At 33.7% G+C, this 14585-nt stretch overlaps 3 protein-coding genes across 3 annotated transcripts; 1 reads left to right on the forward strand and 2 right to left on the reverse strand.

The window, feature by feature from the left end:
- Positions 1 to 5309: 5309 nt before the first annotated feature.
- LOC119640307 lies at positions 5310 to 8741 on the reverse strand. Its single transcript, XM_038038234.1, has 7 exons — positions 8557 to 8741; positions 8094 to 8478; positions 7867 to 8026; positions 7556 to 7746; positions 7033 to 7487; positions 6589 to 6976; positions 5310 to 6523 (listed from the first exon to the last, which is right to left on the reverse strand). The coding sequence occupies exons 1-4, from the start codon at positions 8696 to 8698 to the stop codon at positions 7726 to 7728; spliced, it is 708 nt and encodes a 235-aa protein (XP_037894162.1). The 5' UTR covers positions 8699 to 8741; the 3' UTR covers positions 5310 to 6523; positions 6589 to 6976; positions 7033 to 7487; positions 7556 to 7725.
- Positions 8636 to 10894, reverse strand: LOC119640291 (U1 small nuclear ribonucleoprotein C-like; the record flags this gene model as incomplete). The annotated part of the gene is made up of 2 exons (XM_038038211.1): positions 8636 to 8753; positions 10617 to 10894. Coding segments are annotated over 2 exons (318 nt in total), but the record flags the coding sequence as incomplete, so codon positions are not given.
- A 2745-nt stretch (positions 10895 to 13639) lies between these two features.
- LOC119640283 (ATPase inhibitor A, mitochondrial) lies at positions 13640 to 14571 on the forward strand. The gene is made up of 3 exons (XM_038038194.1): positions 13640 to 13755; positions 13972 to 14143; positions 14214 to 14571. Exons 2-3 carry the CDS (start codon positions 14085 to 14087, stop codon positions 14419 to 14421), a joined length of 267 nt encoding a protein of 88 aa, XP_037894122.1. The 5' UTR covers positions 13640 to 13755; positions 13972 to 14084; the 3' UTR covers positions 14422 to 14571.
- The last annotated feature ends 14 nt before the right edge of the window (positions 14572 to 14585 follow it).

A 14585-nucleotide genomic window follows, 5' to 3' on the forward strand; every position in this document is an offset into this window, starting at 1 on the left:
CCTTCCAAATCTCCTCTCAGTTTACCCACCAAGCCTTCTTTCAATTCACCCGCCAAGCCGTCTGGAACAAGTCTTCGGCGTCCGATAGTTGCAACAACTATTTGTGGTCCTCAGAACTTGAAAGATTAATTCTCGCGATTCAAGAAAGTATCCGTCCGATGATCACTCATAATCTTATTAAAGAATTTGAAGAAAAAATGTCTGTCTGTGCCATTTCTTGCCCCGTTCAAGCACCCAGTACTACGAGGAAATCCGCTGGGGTTCTTTCTCAAGTTTCAACATGATATCCTTTTTACAATATAATATTCAAAGTGTCCGACGTAACCTATCGTTTTTGGATTTTCTTAAACTCAAACAAGGTTGATTTCTGCATCTTAAGTGAAGTTTTTCTGAAAGATGAAAATTGTTTTGCGATTCAAACCCTTTTGTCTATCTTCTTTTAATTCCTGGGAAATCAAAATTCTTTAAGGACTCATGAGTGGTCACACTTATGACAAGTTTATTTAAAAGTGATTCGTGCTATACCATGTGAAGTTTGGGAGGTTTGCAATGTTGTTGAGTCTGCTGACCATCTAATCTTCAGATGTCGCAGGTTTGATGGCATTAGAGATTCCTTTAGCTTCTTCAAGTTATATGGCTGTCTCCTCGATCTCTTTGCAGCAAAAAATGTAAGTCATCTTGGGAAACTAACTGGTTTTTTTTCCTCTTCTTTCCCTTTTTTTTTTCTTTTGTTTTCGCATTCAATCATCTTCTATTACCATAGCATTCCTTTTCGTTTTCAGCCAAAGTTTGCAGCACTGTTTGACCTTCAAGAACTCAACAAGCACAATTACACACACACACACAATTACACTTAACATGCTGGCTCCAGTTATTACGGCAGCTCTTTTTTTTGTTACGTTTTGTACATAATTGTGACCAAAAATTACAACAATTTATTATTTGGACATATAAGCCACAAATCTATTGGCTTAGTCCATCTCAGTTCAACATACCAAAAAAGAAAAAAAAATAGTCCATCTCTGTTCAACATACCAAAAAAAAAAAAATAAGCCACAAATCTATTGGCTTACTCCATCTCCATTCAACATACCGAAAAAAAAAGTTTTTAATTTACAATTTTTCAGATCCAAATCGTTTCGGAAGTAGAATGCTAGAGAAGATGGGTTGGTCAAAGGGCATGATCAATGGGCGCAGCATGAAGATTGCTTTGACGGTTTATTCAAATCTTTGAATGCTGAGAATGCGAATTGTGAAAAAAGTGATATACCTAGAATTAATTCCTTTCGAAGCAACAGAGAAAGCATAGAAACTGCAACAGATACCTCTAAGAAACTTAAAGAAAAAACTAGTGGCACGTCATTGGAGGAACGCTCATGAAAAAGTAAGGCCCGAGTTCATTATAAAAAATTTACTAAAGGCCTCTCTCAATATAGCGAGAAAGATTCGGAAAATATTTTTGGCAAAACGTTTACGGAGGAAAATAAAGTTAGCAACCACGAGGATAGAAAAACTTCTTCGCCCGTTGCGTCAAAAGCAATAGCTTATGAAACGAATACGTTTAATACGATGCCAAGTGAGGAGGTTATTGAAGATAATGTAAATAAAGAAAAAATAAGAAAAAAGAAAGTAAGGAAAGATATTATAAAAGAAAAAGAAATCCTAAAAATAAAGCATAAAAAAAAATGAGTTAATGATAAGGTTGCGGATAAGTTAGAGGCGTTCAAAGAACTTGCTTCACAAACTAGCACTTTATTGATTGATGAAGATTCTTCCAAGCCTTCGTCAAAGAAAAAGCCTGCTAAACCAGTATCTACATTTAGTGATACAAACAATAGTAATTCAACGAAAACCGGCATAGAAGTTGTCGCGACGGATATCACTAGAGTAAAGCGGAAGAAAACTGCCATAGAAGCTCAGGGAGCGGACAAAGCTGTCAAAAAGAAGCCAAGTAAGCGGCGAGGTAATGCCGCACAAGAAGAAGTTGAAAATAATGCAGATACAAGAAAAGTTCATGTGTTGGACGTTGTTGGGAACGACCTAGAGGTGTGGTTACAATGAAACTAAAACGATCCATTTCTAATTTCATTTGTAACTGGTGATGAAAAATGGGTCCTGCACAGAAATGAGCAAAGCAATAGAACATGGCCGTCTTACACAACACCAAAACCGGTTATCCACAGAAAACTTTGCTATTAATGTAGTGGTGTTAGCAGTTGTCTATTATGAGCTTCTACCGCATAACAGAACAATTAATTCTGGCGTATGCTGTGGACAACTAATCAAATTAAATGACGCCTAGCAGTAGACACGGAAAAATATTGCTTTTCATCATAGCAATGAACGACTTCACATTTCTTTCCTCATTCGCCAAAAATTATCGGAACATAGCTGAAATGTATTATCAAATCCACCGTGTGGTCCTGACCATGTTTGCACCATCAGTTTACCATCCCTTTCGTTCTCTGCGATAGTTTTTAGTTTTCATATCAGACGACAGTGTAAATTGGTATAAGGAAAATCTTTTTTGCTGCAAAAAATCAGAAATTTTATGAGGAGGGGATAATGGCAACTTTTTATTGAAGAAAATGCAAAAAAAAAAAATATATATATATATACATAAAAAGTTTATTCCTTATACAAAAAAGTTCTTTTATTTCATAGTGAAAAACCGCCAGAAATTTCTGGACTACCTAGTGTCTTATCAATAGAGTTTTTACTAATGCTTCTTATATCCTATATCACTTGGGTTATAAGCGTATTCTAAGTTTATGCGGATGTACGCAACACCCAAAAGGACGAGGAACAGACGCATCTTTAATTATACCGATCAATACAAAAAATCAACCTACAAGTCGCAAATTATTTGATGAAACTTAGTACACTGACATGTTTTTGATTAAGAATGAACCTTATTGAAATGGGTCGGATCCGACCACTTTTTCAATCACTTCCCATGTGAACGTTTATTTTCAGAAGTCGTTGTAGGATGGCGTAGGATAGTTAGTGGTGGGCCGCGTCCCATTTTAGTGTTTTTGTTCGCTTTTTTAAGGATTCGTTAATTATTTTGCTTGTACTTTCTGAATTAAGCTGGAAAAAGTTCTCAAGATTTCCATCCGCAGAATTCGGTTTAATTGTGTCCACAATAGGTCAATAAGTTGCAATTCGATTTTGTCCTATTCTTAAACATGGTTAAAATAATAGAATTTTTGCGTTGTGCTGTTACATACGGTTAGGCGAAATTAATATGCAAGATAAAGAAATTCAAGGCAATTTGTCAATGAATAATTTCTTACCTTACAAAGAAAATGAGGCCATAAATATCAACAGAAACGACAGAGACACAAATGTGACGGATATGTTCCTTTTAAATCGAATGTGGCATGGATTTATTGGCTGGTAAATATATCTACAAAGAGGATATAATACTTATGGCATTCCTGAAAATAAAGGAATACTTACGTATCGTTGATACCGTTCTCGCAAATATCATTATCTGAATCGTATATGACATGTCGTAGGAGAGTGTTCAGAATATTTCGAAACTTTACGTAAAGGTTCACTATGGATTGGAGGAGGACTGGCGATATTTTCCGTTAATGAAATAGTTAAAATGGCTAGGAGACAATAACCACGCTCCTACTCTATAGCGTCTCTGAGGTTTCAAACGTGACAAATTGAATGTACTCCTATCGTTGAGGGGTGGGTGTAAAATCTTCCCAAATAAATTTGTTATGAAACAAAATCTGGAGCCGCTGAGCTACCCCAGCACCAGGATTGGGCAAAAAAACCCTCACAGTTCATTTAAATTGATTTTTCTTCTTAGCAGAAAATTTTCAAAACCCAAATATGCAACCATTTGGCATATTGTACTTGTACATGTATTAGATTCTATTGCAGTAGTTACCTGCGTCCGTTAACAGAACGATAGCATTTCCCTTACGCTTGAAATTAGGTTCCGTTGACGTCAGCTTTTACATGCTTGCTATTGAATGTGATCATAACGGGAGCGAGCTTTTGGTAGGCTCGGTGTGATTTCCCTCATTCTGTTAAATCAAACATAGAAGCTGTTGGAATTCTTATCCTACATGGCAAGTTAGCATTTTGTAGAATATATTCTGATCATAATTCATGCAAGTTAGCAGTTTGTAGAATATATTTTCATCATAATTCATGCAAGTTAGCATATGTAGTACATAAGCCATTTGAATGCGAGTAAGAATAAAAATGACGAACAATGACTGTATTCAGGCATATCGGGAAATTTTCGTTTTCTTTTTATAGTATATGTGGTCAGGCATTCTTTTTAAATTTCGAACTAAAACGACATTTCGTAAGCATACTTCCGCACGTCCTTTCGGGTGACAATATTGTCAGGACTTTCAGCGATCGTTCTACCATGAAGAAACATGAGAGGTAAACTTAAGCATTTACAAAAACATTTATTTCATAGTTAATCATTTATTTCTAATAGAATACATCGTAATGAACGACCTTTTAAATACGAAATATGCAGCAAAAGTTTTACATATTCGAGCGTCCTAAAAGCTCACCAATTAACCCACTACTGATGAAAACCAATTAAGTGAGTTGTTTAAGCAGCTACCGATGTACGTTTTTTTCTTTCTTTACTTTGTATGCGTATCTATGTGCACTTTTATATTCCAGCTGCGGAATTTGTGGTAAACGTTTTTCAAGGCCGCCGCATCATTGAAGAGCCCATTTAGAGACATCATTACATTAAAGCGATCCAAGAACAAAACTTTTAATTAAGTAAATGAAAAAAAGAAAACCTTCTTAACGCATTTTTACAAAAAATGACTACACGATGTTACAGCTTATAAAGAGAATCAACGTCGGTCGAGATAAGAAACACAAGTTTGATTAAAATTTTTTTCTAGAAAAAAACATTTAAAACGCATTTTTTCTTGGCTCTTTATAAAAAAAAAATGTTCTTTACTTAAAGAGTTTTTTTAAACTTTTTTTTCTTCATTTTGTTGAACATTTTTATTTAAATAAATAAACAAAGGAACAAAAAAAAAACAATATTTAATGGAATGAAAGAAGCAGATGAGAAAAAAAAAATTTTTTTTAAATAAAAATCACATCAAACCATTTTTATTCCAGAAGTAATAATTTAAATAAGTATATAATTATATAACAATTTTACATGAGTACCAATTTTTTTTGTTTTCTTTTTTTTACAAGGTGGGCATTGAAAAGTGTTTAGCAGAAAAATAAGAATAGTTTAATTCAAGGAAACAGAGAAAAAAAAACTTCCTAAAAATTTTTATATTACAAAATAATGACCTTAACGAGAATTGAGGGGCAGCAGAATGATTGTATTGCTATCCCGCGCCACCTTTGTATTTCAACTTTATAAAAATTACATTTTATTACAGTTAAAATGCAATCACGGATTCTTGTTTTTACTTGGAGATCATGCGTATTTTATCCTTTATCAGATTTCTTAACTCCCACCATTAATTCATGCGATTCTTTAAATACAACGGCCACGTCACCAATTAAAGTGGCTTCTACTTCAGGTTTTAGTGGCATATCTGCCATAAACGAATTTAAATCACGAGGCAATGCCGGCGTTTTCCAATCATCTAAGAAAAGAGAAAAAAAGAAAAACAATATCAATTATAGGTTCGACAAAGTTTCCAACTGTTTTATTAGGATACTATGATCATAGAAATCTTCAAATATTTCGATGACATGGTCGTCGGTTCATTTCGTATTTTGAAAATGACCAAAGGAGGAAAAGCTGCTATGCTTTTAGCTGAAGTAGTTCTATTGCCAAGTAGTAGCGTGTCAGATTGCCAAGGCAAAAAAAAAAGCATGCCGAGAGCAAAAATTTGTCGCGAACAATTTCCCCCTGCTTCGTAAAATGGGCAGAACACCCACATTCTTTTGTCACTGGAACTACGAAGGAGCATGATACGTCTCATAACTGATTTCTTATGGTATATAGTCCCAAAATACCACAGATAAATATGGCAAGATGGATTCGAAATCTGGTGCTGATCAATAATACGTGCACATTTTATAGGTTCTCCGAAGTTTCTTTCAGCATATTGCAAGTATTTAGGTAAAAGAACCAAATTTCGGTGCTGTACAGCATTTGCTCCTGATCACTACTTTCAATTTGTGTGCAAGTGTTGCAGGATCAGTTATCAAGTATGAAAGTTTTTGTCTTTGTATTAACGAGTAGAAAAACAATATTTTTAACCAATTTCAATCAGAAAATGGGCGTTAATGGACTAAGCATTAAGCGTATCGAATCAATTGTATGCCTTATATCAGATAGATTAAATGCTTTCTCGAAGTTAAGCTCAGGAAAGCTTCAGGAAAAGTTAAAACTCCGGCTGTTTGTCTGATGTATATATGATATCAACTATTATCCGTTCGATTGGCAGCTAAAAATTTATCAAAGGTTATACAAGATAAAACAACGAAGAAGCCAATAATTCAGCAGCAGCGTTTAGTAAATCATGTAAGCGCAAAAGATTTGATTCGCCTGCAAAAAAACAAAGGGAATTCCAACTAAACTCTATGAATAAAAAAAAAAGAAAGAGATAATACATCTTTTGGCTTCCACACTGCGTTTAACAAATTGTACGTATTCATATAATTCATTATTATCTGATTCTTCGTGGTTACTGATAATGTATCGTTTGAGCTTGTTAAGGTATTTTACATCACCGAGAGCACAGACGGCAACGGCAGAATACCGCAAGCGTAAGCTTAAATAATCCAGTATCTGGCAAAGGAGTAAAGAAGAAATATATTAGAGCAACTCATTTTTTCTATCGTTATCTCATTTGCCTCTAAGTAATCAAATCGAAAGCGGTTAATCGAGTTTGACGGCGGGATGAAAGAAAAACTATGGTGGGTCCCGTTGGCGAATAAGAGCGTATTGTTTGGAATGTCGGCCGATTCATAGTGGCCATCCGTGGTCAGTAATGTTTGCCTGCAAATAAATCATTAAAGAAAAGTCAGAAATGTTATGAAAATCGGTTTAATTACCGGAAAATCCATTTATATGCACTTGCAAAGCAACCGGTCTTACGGAAGGTTTAAAATTATATAACCCCATTTCCTTAATATCCAGCCAATTTCCGAGATCTTGAGCGTTGGCAAAAGCAGTAGATAAACCAACGTATATTGCATCCTATGTTGACGTAATGAAATTCGTACATGATACAATTACAAAATGTATTTCGTCTATAACAATTAGTACAACGTCCTGTACATATTCTCTTGTCTAGCAAGACCGGCTGATACCATCCCATTTTTTTGGTGTGGTATCTATCAGTTGAGAATCCAATCGCTAATTCTTTCCTTAACCAAAGCTTTCAAAGGCGCAATATAAACAACCTTAGCTCTTTTGTTATTATTGTATGGGTATTTCCGCCACTATAGTTTTACCTGAACTTGTGGGTGAGTCCAGCAAAACGTTGTTATCAAAAGACAATGAAAGACTTGAATTTGTATAGGATTGAAATGCGTAAAATTATGTAAAGATTCATAGATATTTCAGAGCACTTACAGCTATAGGTTTCGGTAAGAGGGGGATGGTGATCCGGTAGCACTAAAAGTTAAAAGTTAAGAGTTAATGGAGTCCACGCATTAGTATCCAGCCAAGTGTCACTCGCTACTCGTATATAATATTGTGACAGAAAAATTTTCAAAATAGGGTAAAATCGAATGGCACGCCTATTAAAGTTGTATAAAACTATTCTGGAGACGTACAAGGGGAGATTATTTTTTATACATTTATATATATTATATTTCATATGTTTTGTGGGTAGCAAAAGCCTTATAATTTATATAAATTTTATCACACAATTCGCAACGTACAGCTAAGTGTCGCTGGATCGATCCCTTGTTACCGTTAATTTCTTTAGTATCTTTAGTATCTTCCCCATCAGCAATTGCTAAGTGGCATTCTTGATTATCATCACTTTGTTGAGAATTATTCACAATATTTTTCTTGATATTATCACCTACAACTCGGGAGCTGTCAACCGGTAGATGCATTTTCATAAAATCAGAGTTTGCTAAATAACAAATTTCTCAACCAATACCTTTTCGCCTCCCCGTTATGTTCAACTTTTACAATCACGTCGCTTAGTGAGTGTTCATCAGTGTTTTTAGTTTCCTCTCCTTTTTTGACCTTTGCATTCGACTCTTCAACTTTTACTCCGGTTTCTCCGTATTCAGAATTTAGCAGATTTGTAGAGGGCTGCGGCTCTGTCTTCATGTCTACTATTATTTGTGATCCTTTTGGGAAATCGATTGGTATTTCTTGTAAACAATCTTGATTCTTCAGAACATTTTCTAAATACCATTGTTGACTTGAATATTTTTCATGTAATTTTCTCGCTTCCAAAATGAAGATGTAAACATTTTTTAATAAATTTGCACACTTGATACACAATCGTTGAGGCATAATATTTTCCCCATAGCAAGCTAACGGAAAAATTAAAAGAAAATTAATGACATACACAATCAATGAAGGAAAACGTACATTATTTTTTAATAAATTACTTAGAAATTCCCCGTAAGTTTTTGGCGGGCCCGTATTCAAAGGTATAAAGTCATGTAAGGAATAGCGGCCAGGTTTCGCTCGTACGAAACCACATGTGCGGCATATATGATCAATTTCCTTGGGTTGCATAGACGATTCCATTTCATCTTCTCAATTTTATAGTTTGAAATTAATTAAAAGAGTAGGCTTATTAACGCTGCAATGTAAATAGAAAAATAATAGAATTCAAAGCTAAAGTGTATTAATTGATTGATTTGCTTTTACTTAGCCAAATATAATAACCTCCATGTAATCGATATGAAAAGTTTTGCCATATATGAAATTTTTTTGTTTAGAAAGTGTCCCAGCTTACAAAGGTTTTTGAAATTGACGCTTTAGTTGCTATTATGAAAAAATCCTTCAATTTAAATAGGCATTGAATGAAATTATGCAAAGAAGCAAGTGCAAAAATCCTCATATTGAACCGTAACTTATCGAGCAAGACAGAAGCGTAAGCGTCTTCAGTAATCAGCGTAAATTATTCTGGAAGGCTCCACTCGTCCAAAGGACACAAAAAACACTCTGATTTACAATAAGACTCTTCCCTATTTCTAGAGTATAAGTAGAGAAGATTCTTTAAGAAAGTTGATGCGCAACACAGTTGGAATCCTGAAGGACGTTTGGAATTTAAAATATTTTTATATATTATTGATTGTAAACAAGTCTCTAAAGACGATTGAGGAGTGTGGGAAATAGGTTTCTCGTTCCGGGTATTGAGATGTTGTCTCAAAATATACAGCATCACATATAGTTATGAATTTGATCCTGCAATCATGCTTGCAAGATATATTTAGTTTAAAATACAAAGTTTAATACTGTGTTGGACATTGTAATCTATTATAATAGGCCTTAATGGCTTCGAGATTACGTAAGCGTCAATAAAGAAATAAATAACACTTGATAACATGAATACATATTATCGTAACTTACAAATTCCAAATAATTTGGTCGTTGAAACCAAGGGTCAAAGCAAGTTCCTGTTGCACTTCTATAATAGTTTTACGGGATGTCATGATTCTCTAAAATTGATGAAGATTTCTTAAATTGATAAAATTTCGTAGCCCTATAACGTTTTATATTAATTTATTTATAGATAATTTATAAAATTTACTTAATTTGATTAATTTATCCAGTAATTTAATAAATGTAAAAATTCACTCCACGTTTACACAAGTAGCCACAGATAGTCCAAGCCCTTTAAGACTTTTATCTTCCTTTCTGTCTTAAAGATTTAATTATTTCCAATTTTGTAATTCCATCCGCAGGCTTCCTATCAGTACAACCTGGGTTTGATCATTTTTCCAAAACTGCTTAATAAAGTCAATCTGCCCTTATCAACCATCAATGAAACAATGCAGCGGCTTTAACATATTCCTTATATTAGGTAAGTGGAGTGATCATAGTTAAATAAAAGTTTATTAAAATCATTACAATATATAAAAACTTTTGCAGGTGAGTGCCTATACTGGTTCTTTCAGCGTTCGTCCTCGCCAATTCCTCCGCTTTTAGCATTAATGGATACAGAACTGCACAGCCCTTTTATTCCTTAAAACTAACTATTTGAAAACTAATAGAGTTATAGCATTTAAATTAATATCACAGATATTAATTTTATTTAAATTAATATCACAGATATTAATTTTATTTAAATTAATATCACAGATATTAATTTAAAATCTGGAGCAAATATTTCTGAATAATCCTTTTTTATCTTACAGTAAGTTTTCAAATTCCGGCTTTACTTTTCCAATTACTGATCTGTCCGTTCCTCCGTCTGTATATTCATTTGTTCGTCCGTCTGTACGTCCATTTGTACGTTAGTCTGTACGTTTGTACGTTTTTTGATTTGTTCTGTCTCATTTTCATCAAAACCCAAGAATATAGAGTGACTGCACTCAGAAATGTTGTCAATCATGTCGATTGGCTCAGAAATTTCGAATATACGCTTATTCTCAAAGCGGCACAATACATGCATAACAAATGAGAACGAATACAGTTATATAAAAAGCAGCCAACGAACTTTTTTCCATGGGGTACTGCTACTCCAGATTTTGGTGGAACCCCACTGGTAAACGGATTCTGAGTAATTTTACCAGCTTTAAATGCGGCTGTAGTGGCATCGATTAAATGTTGCGCTTGTTCCTCCATCCATTTTTGGTAATAAAATTTAACGTTGTCGCGATGCTTTCGTCCTGTACAATGTGTTTTTCGCACCGACGGGGAATCGTGGGTTAAGTATGTATCACATATGTGATTTGCCAAAGCAGATACCCGAAGAACATGCCCGATATCATCTATATTTATTCAAGCACACTTATGATGGTGATTATTTGGAATAATTTTTTTTTATATATTCGATGCCAGGGTACACGTGCTCAGCAAGGGAGCGAATGATGTACTTGAGTTGCAAAGCGCCCTTTCTTGAAAAACTTCAAGCTTTTGTCGTCGAAATAGTTAAAAAGGTAGGCGAGAGAATGAATTAGAAAATATTTAGACAAGTGATATGAAAATTTATTTATACACCTTCTAATAATTGATTTTATTTTATTCAGCTAGAAATTGATAACGGTACTGAACTAACTACTGATTTTCTTCAAGATGAATTGCATCCTAAAAAATTCTTCACCGTCCGGCTTTTGCCAAACCTAAAGGACCACCGAATCGTGGAGCGAAACGTATAACAAAATCTCAGGAATTATCTTAAGCTCATTGTGACAACGGAGAAATTAACTTATTTCGGAAACTCCTCCCTTTTTTTAGCTTGGAACTTGTACTATTTTTTTTGCTGGTATAGAGCAGATATGCTTTTTTTAACTTCAAAAATATTTTACTTTTACTTCTTTTTTACTGTATTGTACAAATATGGCGGCGCACATTTTGTTGTTGTATGCCGCAATTTCTCTGCACACAATCTGTATGTGTATATATCTTGGAAAGAAAAAATCCAGCTAAGGGTTTTCTGTATAAGCAAACACACATTGGTGAAGAATCAGCGCAATGAATAACAATAATAAAATACAATAGGTATGTTTTAATAATTTATTAAAATTTATGTTAATGTTTTTTTTTCTTTTCGGACGAATTTGTAGCAAAAACCAATATGTCATTAAGTAAGCTCTTCTTATTTACTATAATTTCAAACAATATGTTTATTTTTTTCAGACGAAATCATAATATTATAAACCAAACAGAAGAGGTCTTCCAGAGGATGAAAAGGATGAGTTAGGTAACCAAAAACATGAAGGTGACGATGATAAGATGAGTAACTTGTTGATATTTTTATCTCAACGTGTTGTTGGTGCAATGTGAAGAAATAACGTAGGTGTACAATAGATTTACTTTATAAAGAAAATTTGTGCAGAAGTTAGAAATGGAAACTGAAAGTTTCATTTACTGTAAGCAAACATTGAAGTTCGTCTATAATAACTTAACAAACACGTACTCAATCATTCACCCACTAGTTTTTTCACTCATTCATTTATTCATCTCTTCCTATATTCAATCTTTCCTCATTATTCACTCCCCCACTCATTCAAACTTTCACTCATTTGTTCATTCATTTATTTATTCGCACGTTCATTATATTAAATAAAAAAAAGAAAAGTAGTTCCAATGAAAACACAAAAATATATGAAAAGTATTTCATTTGTCGACAAAATACTTGCAAAATTTTTGTATATTGGTGCTAATAATGTATTAAAAATTTTTGAAAAAACCATATATTACACATCCCATAAATAAAGTATATTCCTACTCAACTAAGCTAATGCCGCTGACCGACTTTGATTTGTTCACAAAATAGCTAAGAAAACACCAAAGAGATTTCCAAAAAACTATACGAATCTCAGATGAGTCTCCTTTTAAAAATTTTTTTTCCAAAAAATCTATCTGAATGTAATGACGTGTAATTCTTTCTTTCTCTTCAACAATTTAATTTATTAAATAATACATTAATTATTAACATTGTTTTCGTAAAAACTTCTTTTCCTTCAACAATTTAATTTATTATATACTACACTTATTTCTAATATAATTTGGGTAAAACTTACTTTTCTCGCTTTGTCAAACTACTTCGTGCATTTCTGAAATGGGTTTGATTTTTCGCTAAAAACCGTTAGCTGAGTTTTTCCTTTATATGATTTATAAAAAAAATTACCATATGTTGAGAATAAAGAGAAAACAGAGTTACTTTTAATAAATGGCAACGCTTTAAATGAAAAGGAACAAAAAGAACCCGAAATAATCATAGCCTGAAAACTGACGTCCCACTTTGTAGAGTTTGAAAATCAAATTGCTTAGGAATACTTATTTAAATTGGTGAGCGACCAAAACTTATCATGCGCAATACGTAAACCTAACTATCTACAAGCCAGTAAATTGGTTCCATAGAACATCAGAAGCGTGAAATGCCTGCAAATACTCATCGTAGTTCAAAGACCGAACAAAAAGTTTGATGTAATACTAATAAAATTATATCTGCCTGAATGGCCGAATAGGCAAGAGACGCGGCTAGTAACCCAATGGTCGTAGATTCAAGTTTCAAGTGCGGTAGGGTTCTTAATAAAATCTTAATAAAAAAAAATAAGGCTTTCGCCTTAGATGCTGGTACTTTAAGATTTTAGTCTTAGAATTTATTCTCGGGCTAAATTTATAATGATAATGATAATAATAATAAAATTATTTAATTAGGTCACAGCCTAATCAAAAAAAAAGCGCATACCCATTTTATTAACCACAAACTGCTAAATTCATCTATTCTCTTTTTTAATGCCCAATTAATTCGACCACTAAACCACTAGTTGCGGCCGGAATTCTTTAAGAGCAAATGGCAAGCCACTAAATAAATAAATTTACCGTTTAAGGTATGTTAAGTACTCCGAATCTTCGTCACGTAAGTCGAGTGAGGTTTGAAAAAATCTCACTAGTGTACACTTTATTGATATGTACATATGATCTATATATCAACTCATTTTCTGCCATTTCATTTACTATTTGGTTTAGGATTTGGCTACCGAAATTATTCTGGTTTTGGGTTAATCTTGAATTATGAATGTATGAAAGACGCAAGCTGTTTACATTCAGGTTATGTACGCTTCCAAGCTGGTTGCAGTGCAATTTTCAACAATCTTCTTCTGCCGCAATCATCCACGCAACTAAAGGTAGACGGTAAACAGTTTAAATTTGTAATATGGAAATGTATTTTTATCGCTAGCACGAAACTTATTTTCGCTTACTCGCGTTTGGGGACAATCATCGGCAAATTTGCTTACGTGTTTAGATTTAATTGGTGATTGTCGCCTGCTTGCACGATTACTCCTCTTCTTTATTCCCTGAATCACAGAATAAGAAGAAGAACAATTGTCAAAATTTTTTAGGTTGAATGCGCAAAAGTCGGTCGTAGATAAAGCTTCTTGTAACTATTTGTGAAATAGAGGAATACCATACAAAAGCAACACATATAAAACATTGCGTTGTTCTTAAATTTAGTATGTTGTCACAATTTCAACGCATAACAGGTTGCTTATATTCTAAGCATATACATATACAGTGAGTCCTTAAATAGCAATAAAAAAGTTGGTATAAACGTTACATAAGCTGCGTTTTCTTTTCAACGCAGATATCTGAAAATGTCCCAAGTTGGAGAATTGGGTAGTGGTGCTGGTAAAGGTGGAGGGGGCGGTGGCGTTATTCGAGAGGCGGGCGGCAGCTTTGGTAAAATGGAGGCAGCGCGCGAAGAAGAATATTTTTATAAACAACAAAAGGAGCAATTGAAAAATTTGAAAGATAAACCTGAATCAACTAAAGGCGCTGAAGCTAAAGAATAACAAAATTACATGACAAAAAATTAATGCAAAATGAAGAAGTAATGCTGAATGTTGCTTTGCGTTTCTATGAAATTTTAATAAGGATTGTTGTTTAACATCATTCTAAACGAATGTAACATATTAAAATGATAAATGGTTTTTGTGAAAGAAGCAATTTTTGTATC

Source organism: Glossina fuscipes, unplaced genomic scaffold, assembly GCF_014805625.2.
Source record: "Glossina fuscipes isolate IAEA_lab_2018 unplaced genomic scaffold, Yale_Gfus_2 117, whole genome shotgun sequence".
Lineage (NCBI taxonomy): Eukaryota > Metazoa > Arthropoda > Insecta > Diptera > Glossinidae > Glossina > Glossina fuscipes.

Coding starts and splice junctions, on each gene's coding strand:
- LOC119640283 (XM_038038194.1), top strand. CDS start 14,085: ATGTTGTCACAATTTCAACGCATAACAGGTTGCTTATATTCTAAGCAT. Junction 14,144..14,213: donor TCTAAGCATATACATATACA/GTGAGTCCTTAA, acceptor TTTTCAACGCAG/ATATCTGAAAATGTCCCAAG.
- LOC119640307 (XM_038038234.1), bottom strand. CDS start 8,698: ATGGAATCGTCTATGCAACCCAAGGAAATTGATCATATATGCCGCACA. Junction 8,479..8,556: donor AACTTACGGGGAATTTCTAA/GTAATTTATTAA, acceptor TTTTTCCGTTAG/CTTGCTATGGGGAAAATATT. Junction 7,747..7,866: donor CGATCCAGCGACACTTAGCT/GTACGTTGCGAA, acceptor GTACGTCTCCAG/AATAGTTTTATACAACTTTA.